The 14,155-nt window shown below is 44.1% G+C and overlaps 1 protein-coding gene across 1 annotated transcript; it reads right to left on the bottom strand.

The window, feature by feature from the left end:
* Positions 1-1,559: 1,559 nt before the first annotated feature.
* Positions 1,560-14,062, bottom strand: LOC6727180 (T-cell leukemia homeobox protein 3). The gene is made up of 4 exons (XM_002102536.4): positions 13,880-14,062; positions 11,638-12,053; positions 6,982-7,210; positions 1,560-2,330 (listed from the first exon to the last, which is right to left on the bottom strand). Exons 1-4 carry the CDS (start codon positions 14,050-14,052, stop codon positions 2,129-2,131), a joined length of 1,020 nt encoding a protein of 339 aa, XP_002102572.1. The 5' UTR covers positions 14,053-14,062; the 3' UTR covers positions 1,560-2,128.
* Positions 14,063-14,155: the final 93 nt, after the last annotated feature.

Raw genomic sequence — 14,155 nt, forward strand, 5'->3', positions numbered from 1 at the left:
ACTCTTTTGACTGACACACGCCCATCCGCCCCCTGGTCACTTCCAATTTGGCTTTTCCTTTTCGGGGGATTTCCGTTCGCAAGGCCGAAAACTTTGGAGCACTCCGTCCGGTGTCCAGTCGTTATGCTGGTTATCCTGTTATCGAGGACTCGACCCACTTCCGCTCGGGGCCAAAGTCGCTTCATGTTGTATTACACTAAGTGGACACAAATAGATTGGAGTTCGGCCTGTCCGCAAGTTTGCTCAATAATCAATCAAACCTGGGACTCGAGAGCCCAAATCGGGATCCCGGGGCAGCAGCAGCAGCATCAACGGTAGCCAATTAGGGGCTACCCCACATGCAATGCCACACACTCGATGGGGCCAAGGATTCAAACGAATCGGGATGCCATATCCTCATTACATACAAAATTTGATTTCTTCGCTGGCCGCCGGCCACAAAGAAATAAAGCAAAGATTGTCCAATTAAACGCAATTTATGCGGATTTCCAAGTAGCACAGTTTGTGCATCATATCGAGATCACGCACTCAAAGAAAATAAATTTATCGATGCACAATATTCGCCACAGGATATCGGTAAGCTATTAATTAGTACTTAAAATGTCTTGAAAGCGTAATAGTTGTAGTAAAGCTTTTAAATTCAATATATCTAAATAAGTGAATAAATATCTAGTGTTGTTCACATTCTCGTAATACATATTTTTTATTCAATAATTGTGGAACGGATCAATCAATTTATATAAAAAAATTAGGGCCTGCTTTTTCGCAGTGCACTCACATCCATAAGCCCGGCAGCGGCGAATGCCAAATTAAAAAGGTGTCTCTGCTGAAGCCCCAATAAACAGCATTTGATCGGCCCTCGTCTGCAACTTTGTGGGGCGCCGTCTTTCAACTTCTGGGACCCTAAAATCGTTTACTTCCGCACAGGCGGCCAACGACCACCGGCCAACTTGTAGGAGTTGAGGACCGAGCTCGGCGCTAATGTGACAGCGGCAACACTTTGGAGGCGGAGGACCCTGGAGAAGATGGCTCTAAGTATAGGGCTACCTGTCCGGCGGCGCCTGTTTGTTTTGCTTTCAGCGCAAAAACACGTAATACACTTATAATGAACGGCCTCGGATATTCGCCGCTAATTGTTGTTGGTTTTTCGGGGTCGAGCATATGGCTGATTTTTTTATGGGCATCCCAGTCATTAGCACGTCGAAAGGTATCCGGTTGAGGCGCAGGTTCCTATCAAAATTGGTCTATTGATCGAAACACCCAGTCCTGTCAATAAGCGTCTATAAATCATCTTCAATGGGTTGTTTGTACTAGTTAAGGGTTGCAACAGTGCCGATTAACTGCGGAACTCAACTGAAAAGGCAGGGAAACATCCCCTCACTTGTGATTTCGTTTGTTTTGGGGGAGTTTTATATCAATTGCTACTTATTTGATATCCAAACAAGAATTTATGTGGTTAAACAACCAAAGGAAACCTATTTTCCAGAACTGAAAGATCCAGTTCCATACTAATGTATTAAGCCCTCCTAGTCCTGTAAAATAAGAATATAGCTCTGTTCTTTGATTCAATAATGTGTTTATTTTCATTGCTCATCCTCTCTACTTTTCAATGATCGTACATGTATTTAGGGTTCATAATTTATAATACTAGGTAATGCCATTCGCTTAAGCCTACAGACAGATGTTACAATTACAATACATTACAATTACAATCCGTATATAATTTTGTATATTAAATATGTTATTACTAATTGTGGCTTCCAAGCTCACTGCGACGTTTTGAGATGCGGTTCGCTTGTGCCGAACTGTCCAACTGTCGAACAATAACTAAGTTCCTAAATGCACCACTACGAAACGCAAAACGGAAATTCGAGATTCTACGTAAACTTAAAGCGCTTTTCCGGGGCCACCATCGCAAGTCCTCGTCATCCCGGAATCGGTTAGGTAAGCGTCACTACAGAGTAAAGCTAGGTATTTACAGTTGGGGCATCGAGGCGCCGCCCCTCTCTCCTATGTACAGTACAGTGCCAACTCTGTCCGTTCATCCGAACTATGTACAAAGCGAAGTGTATCACAAATAAACCAGCTCCCGCCAAACTTTGGGCTCCGTCCGCCGATGGCTCCCCGATTAGCAGCCCGCCGCATGCGACGCCTCTGCCCACGGCTGTAGTCCGTGCAACGCAGCCAGCGGCGCCCCGTTCACGCCCCCCTGGGAGCCCAGGGGCGCCGAAGGAGGCGCGAATCCCTTGCTGATGGCCTCCGCCTGGAGGGACAGCATCAGCCTGTTCGCCGCCTGGCGCTCCGCCTCCCGCTCCTCGGCCGTCTGTCGTCTGGAATGGAGAAAAAGGAGATAATGATAAGTAACTGGCCAGGTTATATATGTAGACAATGGGGGGTAAATGGGGCATCTAAAACTTTTTACTAGAAAACTTTTAAAATATATTTAATATATTAATATATTTTAGAAATATAACTTATGTTCCGTAAGGCTCATACATATTTGCTGGATTTACTCCTCAAATTTTTTTTTTAAGGTCTTTAATCATATGCTTTTTCTAAACGCAAGTTTGATGCACTCTCAATTCATTCCTTTGATTAACTTTTAAATTCTGAATTACCAAAGTTCCATTTATTTGCATATTCCCCCTAATTACTTCGAAATTGCTTTTGGGAAATATAGGACAGGGGTTAGGATTTAATTTATTTAACGAACTTCAAAGTTGCAACATCTGCCCCGGCCCAATCAATACATTTGATGACCGTGCACATTGAACCTTATCTGGCAAATAGTATCGCCTAATGTACATATTCATTATGGAAAACCAATTTGCCGCAAACCCATTTCAGTGGCTCACACCTGTCCAATTGGGGCCGAATCAGGGGCTCATCAAGTCATTATGTGGGCGGCCTATAAAGACCATTTAAAACTAATCAAATCAAATATGCTGACTGCTGTGCAGGCACACTGTTCCATCGATTGTGCTTGTTTCTGCGGAAAATGGAAAATTAATTTCGTGCCGAGCTGGAGCTGTGTACGTAAATTGCATTTTGAATGCCCCCAGCTTAAAGGGATTTGGCCCACTCCCCCAACTTTCAACTTGTGCCCTGCCAGCTGATAAATAATTCAGGGCTGAATTGCACTGCAGATGCAGCAACTACGGCCCGAGTTTGCGCAGCATGTTGCTCTAATTGTGGCCATGGACCTGCACCACCATCACCACCACCGCCCGAGCACCGGAGAGACCTCCACCACTCCGCGAGCGATGCTCCATCCAGTGGCACAACCACCCCCGCAGCACTAGGGGTTGTTCTGCGCCATCTTGAATATTTCATGAGCTAATGAAGTTCTTATGTTTCGACTAAAGAGGCGGAGGAAGGGGTTGCTCGAATTATAACCACAACTAGGCGAGGCTAGCACATGGCAGACATATATCATAATTATTGTTTAATATGCTTTCATTACGGTTTTCAGGTTTTCATCAGCATTGTCATCGTTCAAACTACGCTTTCGTAACTCGCAAGTGGGCTTCATTAAAAATACATTAGCCCGGGCGTTTAGTGCAAACTTTTGGGCCCACAAATTGGATAACTAGCTCGTGTCTTTACGGCTGACTAGTGTTTCAGCCAACTCAAATGAGAAGTGGAGATATGGCCAGTTAGGGAAAGGATTTCATTTAATATGATCTATAGCATCGTTTCTTAATCAATTATGCATTTATTTTAGTATTTTGTTTGTAACTGTGAATTGTTTTCTTACTTACAACTAACACCCCAATTTCCAATTGCTGGCACAACAATTCAATTGTCGTTTTCGCGTTGGAAGTGAGTTATTATGCAGCAAGCAGTTCGCTTTTACTTTTTCACCTTTTCGCCTTCAAGCTGGCTTTATCGGGCAGCATTTTTACCAGCTACCGCATGAAAAATTCAACGAAAATTGATTAAAAACTCCAAAAAGGCCAGGCCAACGAAGGCGGCTCTGTGAGCTTTGGATGTGTGCGGGCTTAATTCGCTGTTTGGGGTTGAGACAGAGACACGATTGTAATTTATCTTCGGGCACGGAGCTGGGAAATGTAACAAACGCTTTACAAATGTTAAATGTTGGTCTCTTGGCGCCATCGCGTTGATGTGGAAAGTTTCTGTTGCCATCCGCGATAAGTAATGGCCCGACATTAGCCTAAAATGTTTATTAAATCCAGGAGCATAAATCTCCCGCCCCAGGGCCCCCGCCTCAGGGCCCCAATTGTCGCCAACGGAGGCAGCTGCTGTTTAAGACTTTTCCGGCCATGTCCTGGTAATTAAAATCATTTCACACATTGCACGCGAACGATGTCGGCAAGTCGAGATGGAGGATGGAGATAGCGGTCCCCAAAAAGGTCCTGTGGTAATTATCCCCCAAGACATAACAATTTAGCCAGACCATCAATTGACTGGCCAAGGCGTCCAAGGAGCTTCCAGGCCAAGATCCCAAGGGAATGGCCCACCACCAACTTGAAGATTCTTCGCAGGACACGTGCCGACGGGCGAAACAGGATTGCGAGTTAATTTACAAATGGCCCTCGCCATTGTAATTAATTTTATTTGATTTTTCGGCTCCGGCCGCAAAAACTTTGCTTTCAGTCAAATTGATTTTTGTTCTGCGGTCAAAGTTGCTTTCTGGCATGTGTGTAAATTTTTAATTAGCCAGCTTTCAGCAGGAAAACTTTCGCACATGCCAGGCAATTACCATGAAGTACCAACTAAGCTGAGCTAAGCTAAGCTAAGATTTTCCAAGAATATTTTTGAGTGGGATGGAAATGTTTGGGATGATGAACGAGCGTGTAATTAAAAAGGGTTTAGCGGCAGCTTGATTTATGGCTGTGAAACTAATTGAGTTATAGAGCCGGAGAATGGGGGAAAAGGACCCAGACAAAAGTCCGACTCCCATTTGTTTCGGAGCCACATGGATACAACGCCCGGAAGTGTGCTACACTTTTTTCTTTCCCCTGCTTTGTATCCGCATTTGTATCTGTATCTGCGTTGTGTATGTATCTGCTTTGGCAGATTGCTCCTCGTCTTTTTTCTTGCCGTTTTGCTAAACACATTGTCAGACAGTGACGGGCAACAGGAGTTCATTCATTTGGCCGCACAATTTGTTATTAATAATTGATGGCAAGTGTTGCTGTTCTTGTTGAATCGAATCGACTCGAATCGAATCACTCAATATACAGACAATTCTCGTAATGAGGCACTCACCTTGTCGCAAACGAGTTGCTATTTATTAGGAATTGGGCAAGAGACAACAGCTTCGCAATCTTTATTCGCTGTCTAATGGGCAACTGGCACATAGCACATACGCCACGTTGGACAGGGCTAATTATTCAAATTACTGGCAAATGCAGCGCAGTGTGCATTAAGGCAATTATGTGAGCACATTACACATACCCTGGATATTTACGAGTAGTGCCGCCTCGTAATCATGGCAACTATAATGTGCCATTGCCATTTCACTTAACCGCAAACGAGCCGTGGCCGAGGCGGTTGCCGGTGCCGCTGCCGTTAACAAAATTGCGTTTTACATCATTAATTTTTACGAGCTGGAATAGGCCCAAAATGGCTGATAAGCCAGGAGGACTGGGCTCTAAAAACGCCGCCTGCTAAGCGGCAATTAACGCGGCTTAAGCGCCCTCCCGCCCGCTTTCCCGACTTGCCGCTTTCCCTGCTCCCTTTCCTGGGAAAGTGGGAAACTTCGGCCATTTAGCCGCCATTTGCCATCGTCTTTATGACGGCCACTAATCGCATATGAGTGCAAGACTATCCGAACTCATCCGCTCAAATAATTTCATATTCAAATACTTTTAGTTGACGGTAATAAAAAAGAAACCAATTAGGCGCACGCAATATCACGCATCAATACCCCGCCAAATTGGGCACATATTTTGTTTGACTAATTTCGGTTTCAAATAAATAGTCATTTGCATGTGAAAGTGAGTACATGAGTTTTCCTTATAGGGGCCACATAAATCAGAAATTCCTATTTCATCTGACACATAGCTTTGGTACAAAAAACTATTATAAGTTTAATACAAAACAATGTAAGTTACCAATTCGTAAAAGATAATTAGGAAATTGTCATATATCTATAGTGTATGCAACTAAGAGTAAGTAATAAAATTTTATTGGTGTATGAAAATGTTAATTGACTTAACTGCCCAAGTAATTATTACATCTGCAAAACGTATAACTATAATTTTGAATGGAATTTTTTTAATACCAGTGCTATATGTCTGTCCTAATGCGACTCTAAGCCATATAGTTAGCCAGGCATTGCAACTGCCATAAAAAACTTGGCAATTAGCTTGTTTAACAAGAGCGCTCTTTGTGGCTACAAAATGCAGCCACCTCCCCCTCCGCATGCCTCGTAAATATGCTCCCCTTTTTCTTGGGGCTGGGCGCTGTTCATTTAATGTGCTCATGCATATTGTATGAGCTATTTGCTCCCCGTTTATGCGCGTCGGGCTTTGATGCCCTATAATCTAGTTGGGTTACAACGAACATGATTTTAGTCGTGTAACAAGAAAGTTGCGAACTTTTACAAAGAATAATTATCTAAATTTAGTATGAACGAACGAAATTTACAACAATGTATCTATTTGGCGGAATGTTATTTCAAATTAAAAGAAAGAGTAATAAAATGACATGGAATGTTTGAACGAGCATCATTAAATATCTATAAAATATTCCTAAGCACGCATTTCTAGAGCATTTTCACGTCGGATATTTCCTGCGCTCGCTCTTTTTAACAAAAGCCTTTTGTGCATATTGTAGTTTAAAACGGCACGTAAAAAACGAAAAAGCGGGGGGCATAGAAGAGGGTAAGTGTCAAGCTGTCAGCACTTCCCAGCCCGGAAAAACAGTAGCTGCTCATGGGGATGGGTATTGATTTTTGCCTCTAGCCCAGCGGGTTGCTCCGCGAAAGGGAAAATTGAGAATCTGGGCACTCACCTCCATTTGGTGCGTCGGTTCTGGAACCACGTCTTCACCTGGGCATCGGTCATCTTCAGTCCGCGGGCCAGTGCCGCCCGCTCCGCGGATGCCAGATACTTCTGCTTGTGGAACCGTTTCTCCAGCTCGGCCACCTGGATGCGCGTGAAAGATGTGCGTGGCTTTTTCCTCTTCGGCGGCGTGCGATTCTGGTAGGGATGTCCGATCCGCCGGGCGATGGGAAAGGCAGCTGTAACGAGAGGGATGTTGAGATTCCTCTTATTTTGTCTACATACACCTGTAGTCATGAAATTGACTGAAGGGATGATCTCCAGAAATTAATAATATGTGCATCTAAAGAATAATCCTATAATAATAATCTTGTATGTAATTTAGAATTTGTAATATAGAAGAGGAAACTAAGGTTATTATTATTTAAGTTTTAATGAAACGTTCCATATTCAAAAATAATACTGGCAACAGTAAAAGATTTATGCACTTGTTTGTTTGAAAAGCTTCCATTTTTAAAGAACTATGTTCATAAAGAACCGATAAGCAATTGAGTGCACTCACAAAATGGGAATGTAATTCATTTCTCAGACTTGGAACGTTTTTAAACAAGAGGCTTGTTATTTTGATAAAATACAATTTTAAGCAAGGAAACCCACTCGAATTTTAGATGCGAGTCCTGCGATTGCATCTGTATCCGTCTCCCCTGCGTGCGGTGAATGTCCTGGCGGGCAATTAGCAAACAATAAATTCCTAGATAACTGGCCATTTCCGAGCGCCGCTTCCGGAGTTGCGCGGCGGCACCTGTGCGCCTGCGAGTACTTAGCGCTGCTGGCTACTCGATACCTGTTAGCTCATAGCTGTTACCTGGCTGCCTAAACGGCTAAGTGGCTAAATACGACCCCTCCCGCTGGGAAATCAATTTGGAGGCCGCTGACGCGCTGACTCGCTGCCTTGCTGCCTAATTGCCAAGGATTGAGGTTTCGGGCGGCGGTCTAGCAGGAGCCCTTATCGCCGCCTCTTGTAGACAAAGCACGCGACATCCATTTCCATTCGGATTGAGGTTGAGTCATAAAGTCGCGCTCGGAGGACGCATAAGTGACCCAGTGTCCGAGTCTGGATCTCTGGGTTTTTGGTTTCTGGATTTCTCGATTTGTGGATTCGGGCGCGGAACGGTGGCTCAGCCTGTGCTGGCGCTGAACCTTTTAAAATTCCTGCCAGTCGCCGTTGTGTGTGCTTTGTTGTTTATTGGGCGCGATAAGGCGGGCACAGTGCGCGCCGAAACTGTAAGGCGATCGGCCGGCCACTCGCTCACTACCACGCAACTCGAGCGACAATTAGGAAACCGGATTACCGACTGACTGATCCGACTGACTAATCCGCAGATGAGGTCAAGTGAGAAATTGGAGGGAAATCTGCTGGTCACATTTGTGAAATTTAATGGCCAATCACCGCCATGAAAGCAGCAACTATTGCATTATTAATAAATATATTGAACATAATTTAGCAATGATTAATTCAAAACCAAACTGATAATACCACAAAACTATTCAAATTAGTCAACTGTCACTCAATTCTTTGAATGTCATTTTAATCCCAGACAAAAAAAAAATTGTTTGAAAGAAATCCTAATACATTTGTGCAAAATAAATTTGTTTATATTACTCCTAGTAAAGGTATAGGTGAAGTACAGGCTCAGTTTTTAACTTATTTAAGGAACTTAACAACTATAGCGATACATTCAACATTTGAATGATTTTAAAGATACACGCAACTCGTTAACTGGAGCGCAAATGTTTATTGATTGGTAGCGCGAGGAGGATTTTCCCAATCCCATTACCTTGGAATACTTTCTAAGGTATGAAAACCTTTCCAATGTGCATATAACTTTTCGATTTCAATCCGACCAGCTCCCATTGAAACTGAGTTGTGTTTATGGGTGTCCAAGTTGCCGTAGGAAAATGGCGCTGGGCTGTCAAAAGCCATCAAATGCCGGCGAACGAATGGCGGGTGTTAAGCTGACAAATCATGTATCTTATTGCGACTTTTCTCGGTAACCCTTTTTCCGGGCTTTTTCCGCCCAGGGGATAAACTTTCGAGGTTGGCTGCATCAATTTTCCAAAGGTTTTCGGGTCGGAGGTCGTGTGGCTTGCCGATCATTTGAATATTTCAGGCAATATCAATTTCAATAAAAAGCCATTTATCGCACCACATAAGCAGCAGCCTCGGGATTTTCCCCTCTGGAGCAGCTCAGATGTGTGTATCCTTCAAGGATGTAACATATCCGCTTAGAGGGAGGTTAAGGCGCATAAGCATAATTTTATAGCTTTCCGGCACTCCACCGTGCTCCACGGAGCTTATTTATGATGTTTCGCACAAGCTAACACAAGTATCTTTAAGATACAGATGGCGGTGAGTGTGTGGCTGCGGCCGAGAAGTCTCACCAGAAATACCTAAAATAATGCAAAAAGCTTTTAGCATGCATTATTGATGACGGCCTGTGGCTGGGCCTGGTTTTCTCCCACTCTGCTATTTTGGTCTTTTTCAGAAAGTGCTGCACTCTGACCTTTGCTAGTGATTTGGATTAGTTAGACACTAGTTACCTCAAGACTAGCTTGTAACCAATCAAAATTAATGCAAAACGGAACTGTAAAATGGCAAATTTGGATACACACGTAGTATTGTTTACATAATTCTTAAAAACTAAAAAATAAATTACTAAGGAACTCCGTAGTAAAGGGAACTTCAATACGCCACCCTATAGATCCTACTCCGCCATTGATTGGTAACATTCGTGTGGGCAAGTGTCGTGACAAAAGCCCAACCCCCTCCCAATCGGGCTATTATGGCTGTTATGAAACTGCATTAGGGCGTGCATGGCCGAAAAGTAATTGGCGCCTGCTGCGACGTAGTTTCCCAAAAAATAACGAGAATTAACATGCGATGGTTATTAATCATATGGCGCTAAGGGCCCCGGCGGAAGGGAGAGGAGCACTTTGGACGCGGGAAGGGATCGCTTCGGATCGGATCGGATCCGCACCCTGGACGCTCGTTTGTCTTGTTAATGAAAAAAGCCAAGGCGCCAGCTTATCAGCCACAAGGCAAGCGACACAATAAACACAAAAAGACACAGACGTTGACCGAGACCAAGACCAAGACGAAAACGAAGATGTTGACAAAACGAAACCGAGCGGCAGAAACTTGGATCACCCGGCGGGCTCATAAGTGTGCCCCTCAGGTGGAATAGTCGACTCGAAGTGACTGATCCGATCCCATTCCATTCTATACGCTCCATCCGATCGAATGCCCCTCCTCCGCGGATATACACTCAAGTATGGATATGGATATGCAGCCCTCGGATCGCCAGCATTCGACTGGCTAATTAAAAGCTGACCATGTCAGTTGGACTCAAATGTGAAGTGCGGTATGCGGCGATAAATAAGCCGGCGAGGACAGAAAACTCACTCGCTGAGCCCTGCGACCGCCCAATGCGTAATTAATTCCTTTTCGAGACCAGCGCGAAATTAAAAAGTCATGTAAACCAGCTCATTAAAATAACTAAAATGAAGAAAAAGGCCAAAAAGCTAACCAGAACCACTGGGCGGATGTCGGCCATAAAAGCCCGTCCGCTTCCCGAGCTGCGCAGCTCCTAAGCAGCTTTTCCACATCACAGGACCGAAAAAGGCCCGAATATTATGAGTTATAGGATCCGAACCCTATCGGGGCCCCCTTCCACTCCATTGCAGATCCCTCGGCTGCCGAGGCGTAATAAAATCAACGCCGTCTCATTATTTCAAAGGGCTCGCGCTGTGCCCATCGCTTGTAGCTACAAGTGAAGCTCATAATGTAAACAAATTAACAAAAAGGGAGCCAGAGGACCCAGCTTCACGTGAAGATGCAGATTCAGATGGAATACAGATACAGATTCGGATACGGATTCAGAGGCCCAGCGACAGATACAGATACAAATTCAGCTGCGCATGCGCATGCAAATTAGAGGGCGCATCTCATTCCTGCGTCGCTTCTGGGCGGCGGCTCAGCGTTAAGTTTTTAACTTAAGCTGCGATTGCGCATTTGAAGGCAAACATGTTTTTATACTTTAGCATCCCAACTCCCGAGACTGAGTGTACACTGAGCGAAAATTCGTATTATGAGACCTGTAATAATGTTCTACCCACAGAAAAGGCAATCTAATATGTCTATGCGTAATTATACCATAAGGAAATATGTAAGTAAGCCCATTTAGAGCATTAGACAACGTTCTTCGCACCTTATTGTCATCAAAGAATATACAAAAATATGTTTTATCAAGAAGTTTAAAATTATGTTTCTACACCCTATTGCCCAGTGAATTGAATGCATCCAACTACGCGTTATATAGGCACATATGTAACATTTTTATTCTTATTGTTACCAATTGTTTTGATTCAAGTGCCACATTTTCTCTCGGTGCACGAATGTGTTGGCCAACAATGACATGCCGATAGGCATGTTGCCTTAAAAGTCTTCTCTGATCGTGCTTATTTGGGGAACAGTAGCAATTGCCACCGCGGGTCATTGTAGGATCGCTCCCCCGAGAGATCTCGGCGAACATGGGCCATCCCGACATGGGGGCCCCGAATGGGTTGGATTTGGCAAAGACTCTTGACTTCGCTGCTCTTCACTCACCTGCCAGCCGATCCTTGACCGCCTGATGGGCCAGCGCCGCGTGATGCAGTGGCGGTAGTGCCCAGGTGAGCGGCGTTCTCTGGGGCGGCACACGCAGCACATGACCGCCGGCCGCCGAGGGATAGAGATGCGGATACGAGTAGAGTGCTGCGGCGCTTCCGTACGTCGAGTTGGCGATGCTGGTGGCCAGTTTATAGGCGGCCAGGTCGTGGTCTTCCTGCTGCAGTAGCTCCTTCTCCTCGCCCTTTTCGCCGCTGTTGTTGTTGTTGCTGCTGGAGCCCGGACTGCTGCTGAGCAGGTGGTTGTTGTTGTGGTGGTGGTGACTCGTCTCGAATGGCTTGGATAGCAGGCGTGATATGCTGAAGGGCAGATTCTCACTGGACGAGGAGCGCGTCTGCTCCGACTGCAGGGACTCGCTGGGGAAGAAACCGGAGAAAAGACATCAGAATCGAAGGGAAAGAAGCCCTCTGGAGGTGCGGGCTCATTAAAATGTGTCGCCCGATAAGCGGGAAAACCTGAGAACATTGACTATAATTAAGTCTGTTGCAGTGCGGACCAGTCTCGGAACCACTAACCGAAAGCCCACGCGAGCGGATAAGCCGAGTTGACGACATGACATGCAGAACCCGTGTGGCCACCGCTGCGTATACGCAATGCGGCTGGAAATGAAGTAATTATGCAAATGCTGACGGCCGTTAGAGGCATTTAATACGTGCCCATAAATCATCAAATGCCATCAATTGACGCACCGAAAACAAGTCACGCACGGCATTTAATTTAAAAATCCAAAAAGTAAAAACCCATTTGGAACAGGAATGGAATTGTATCGGAACAATGATCTCAAATCGCCATCCACCGACACACAGACACTTTCCAATATCAAAAGTTATGAGCAAACACATATAATTTTGCTGGCCAAAACTTGCTGCTATCTGGTGCTCTACATTCACTGGAACGCGGGTTTTATGGCATTTTTATGACGATCTCTATTAAAATGTTAATCCGACAAACGATTTCGTCTTTGTCCGGCATTCAAGCCGGAGATCCAACTCCAGATTGAGCCCCAAATGGACCCCAATGTCTTATCACAGCCCGTTTTTGGCGCCTTACAAATGTGCGTTTTATCGTCGCCGTCTATTGGAAACCCTGTCCATCCGTGCACTATGTAAATTCAGGGAGTTTCTTTGGCACTTTATGGGACATTTCGACTTGATTCTTTTGGTGGCTTTGTGGTCAATTCATTAGCGTTTAAGAGGTTTGTTCACACTGTTCTTCTGAGCGCACAACCGCTTGAATGGGAGCAGTTAACACGGTCTACTCGGTGCTCTGGCATCTTGTTATCCCCTTTTGTCGCTGGAAAATGGGACCTTTTGTAAGAGCGGACAATGGGGCTTAAACATCAACGCATTTCAATGGCGTTAAGCTACGATTCGAAAAATAGGATTTGTGAGCATTATGAGTGACAATGCCAAAGATCGTAAAACAGTGGGAGTTATGAGCTCGTAATAACAAATGCAAATAGCTTTTCTCCGCCACAATACTTGTTTGACTTTTATGGGGCAACAAAATTAGACTGTATGCCATTTATTATAACTATAGTTTATAGATCTTAGTCGATCAAATTGCTGTCGGTATAAATTGCACTATTGTGAATTATCATTTAATAAGCAAGTATTTAACGAAAAATGTGGCCAACTAAATCAAGCCCATTACTTACAAATAAGTATTCATTAATTTACATGATGAGTGAACGAAAAATGTAGCTTTTTCTTAAATATTTTTTTGGGGAGTTTGGGAAATGAAATGTATCAAACCGATTATTTTGTTGGGTACATCGTATAAATGGAAAGTACAGTAATTGGTATTATTAATAGAAATGCAATCTCGATTCAAGTTAAGTGTAGCAGATTATTTACGATACAATTAAACCAAAAATAGTTTTTATTGTTCGATTTTGCATCGTAAATTTAGACGTTATTAAGAGTTAAAACAAAATTTAGCAATCAGGTTATTTCATAAAAAGGCCTATTCAGATCTAAGGATGTAGTACGGAAGTAAAGCGTTATTTCCCATATAATGTACTTTAATATATCTTTCTTTCAGCATATCTTTATAGTGTTATTGAAATTAGAAAATCTCCTTATAATTATTTTATGGTAGATTAAAAGGCCAATATTATTTATATTCAATATTTTTGGGACATTTTTTCTACTTCCTAGACCAATTCAAAAGCACTCCTCACCTCAATGGCGTTTCGGACTCGTCGTAGCAGCTGCCGCCGTCCATATCCACATCGGATCCGCTGCCACATGACATCCGCGAGTCCGAGTCCACGTCCACGTGGATCTCCTGCTCCTCCACCTCTTCACCGTGCTCGTTCTCGTGCTCGTGGTCATCCTCCTCGTGGCTGGACATTTTGGCAATTAGTGGCGCCAATTTGGAGCTCGCTCACTGCACTTTTCGAATCTTATTGGGCACTCTTTTCTCTTAATAGTTAGATGTAGAGTGTTTAAACCGC

This window comes from Drosophila simulans, chromosome 3R (assembly GCF_016746395.2).
Source record: "Drosophila simulans strain w501 chromosome 3R, Prin_Dsim_3.1, whole genome shotgun sequence".
NCBI classification, from domain to species: domain Eukaryota; kingdom Metazoa; phylum Arthropoda; class Insecta; order Diptera; family Drosophilidae; genus Drosophila; species Drosophila simulans.

What these genes read in the sequence shown, in the direction of transcription:
- LOC6727180 (XM_002102536.4), bottom strand. Translation starts at nt 14,052, where the DNA reads ATGTCCAGCCACGAGGAGGATGACCACGAGCACGAGAACGAGCACGGT. An exon ending in GGTCAAGGATCGGCTGGCAG is followed by an intron (nt 7,211 to 11,637) that starts GTGAGTGAAGAG and finishes CTCTCGTTACAG; the next exon opens with CTGCCTTTCCCATCGCCCGG. An exon ending in AACCGACGCACCAAATGGAG is followed by an intron (nt 2,331 to 6,981) that starts GTGAGTGCCCAG and finishes TCTCCATTCCAG; the next exon opens with ACGACAGACGGCCGAGGAGC.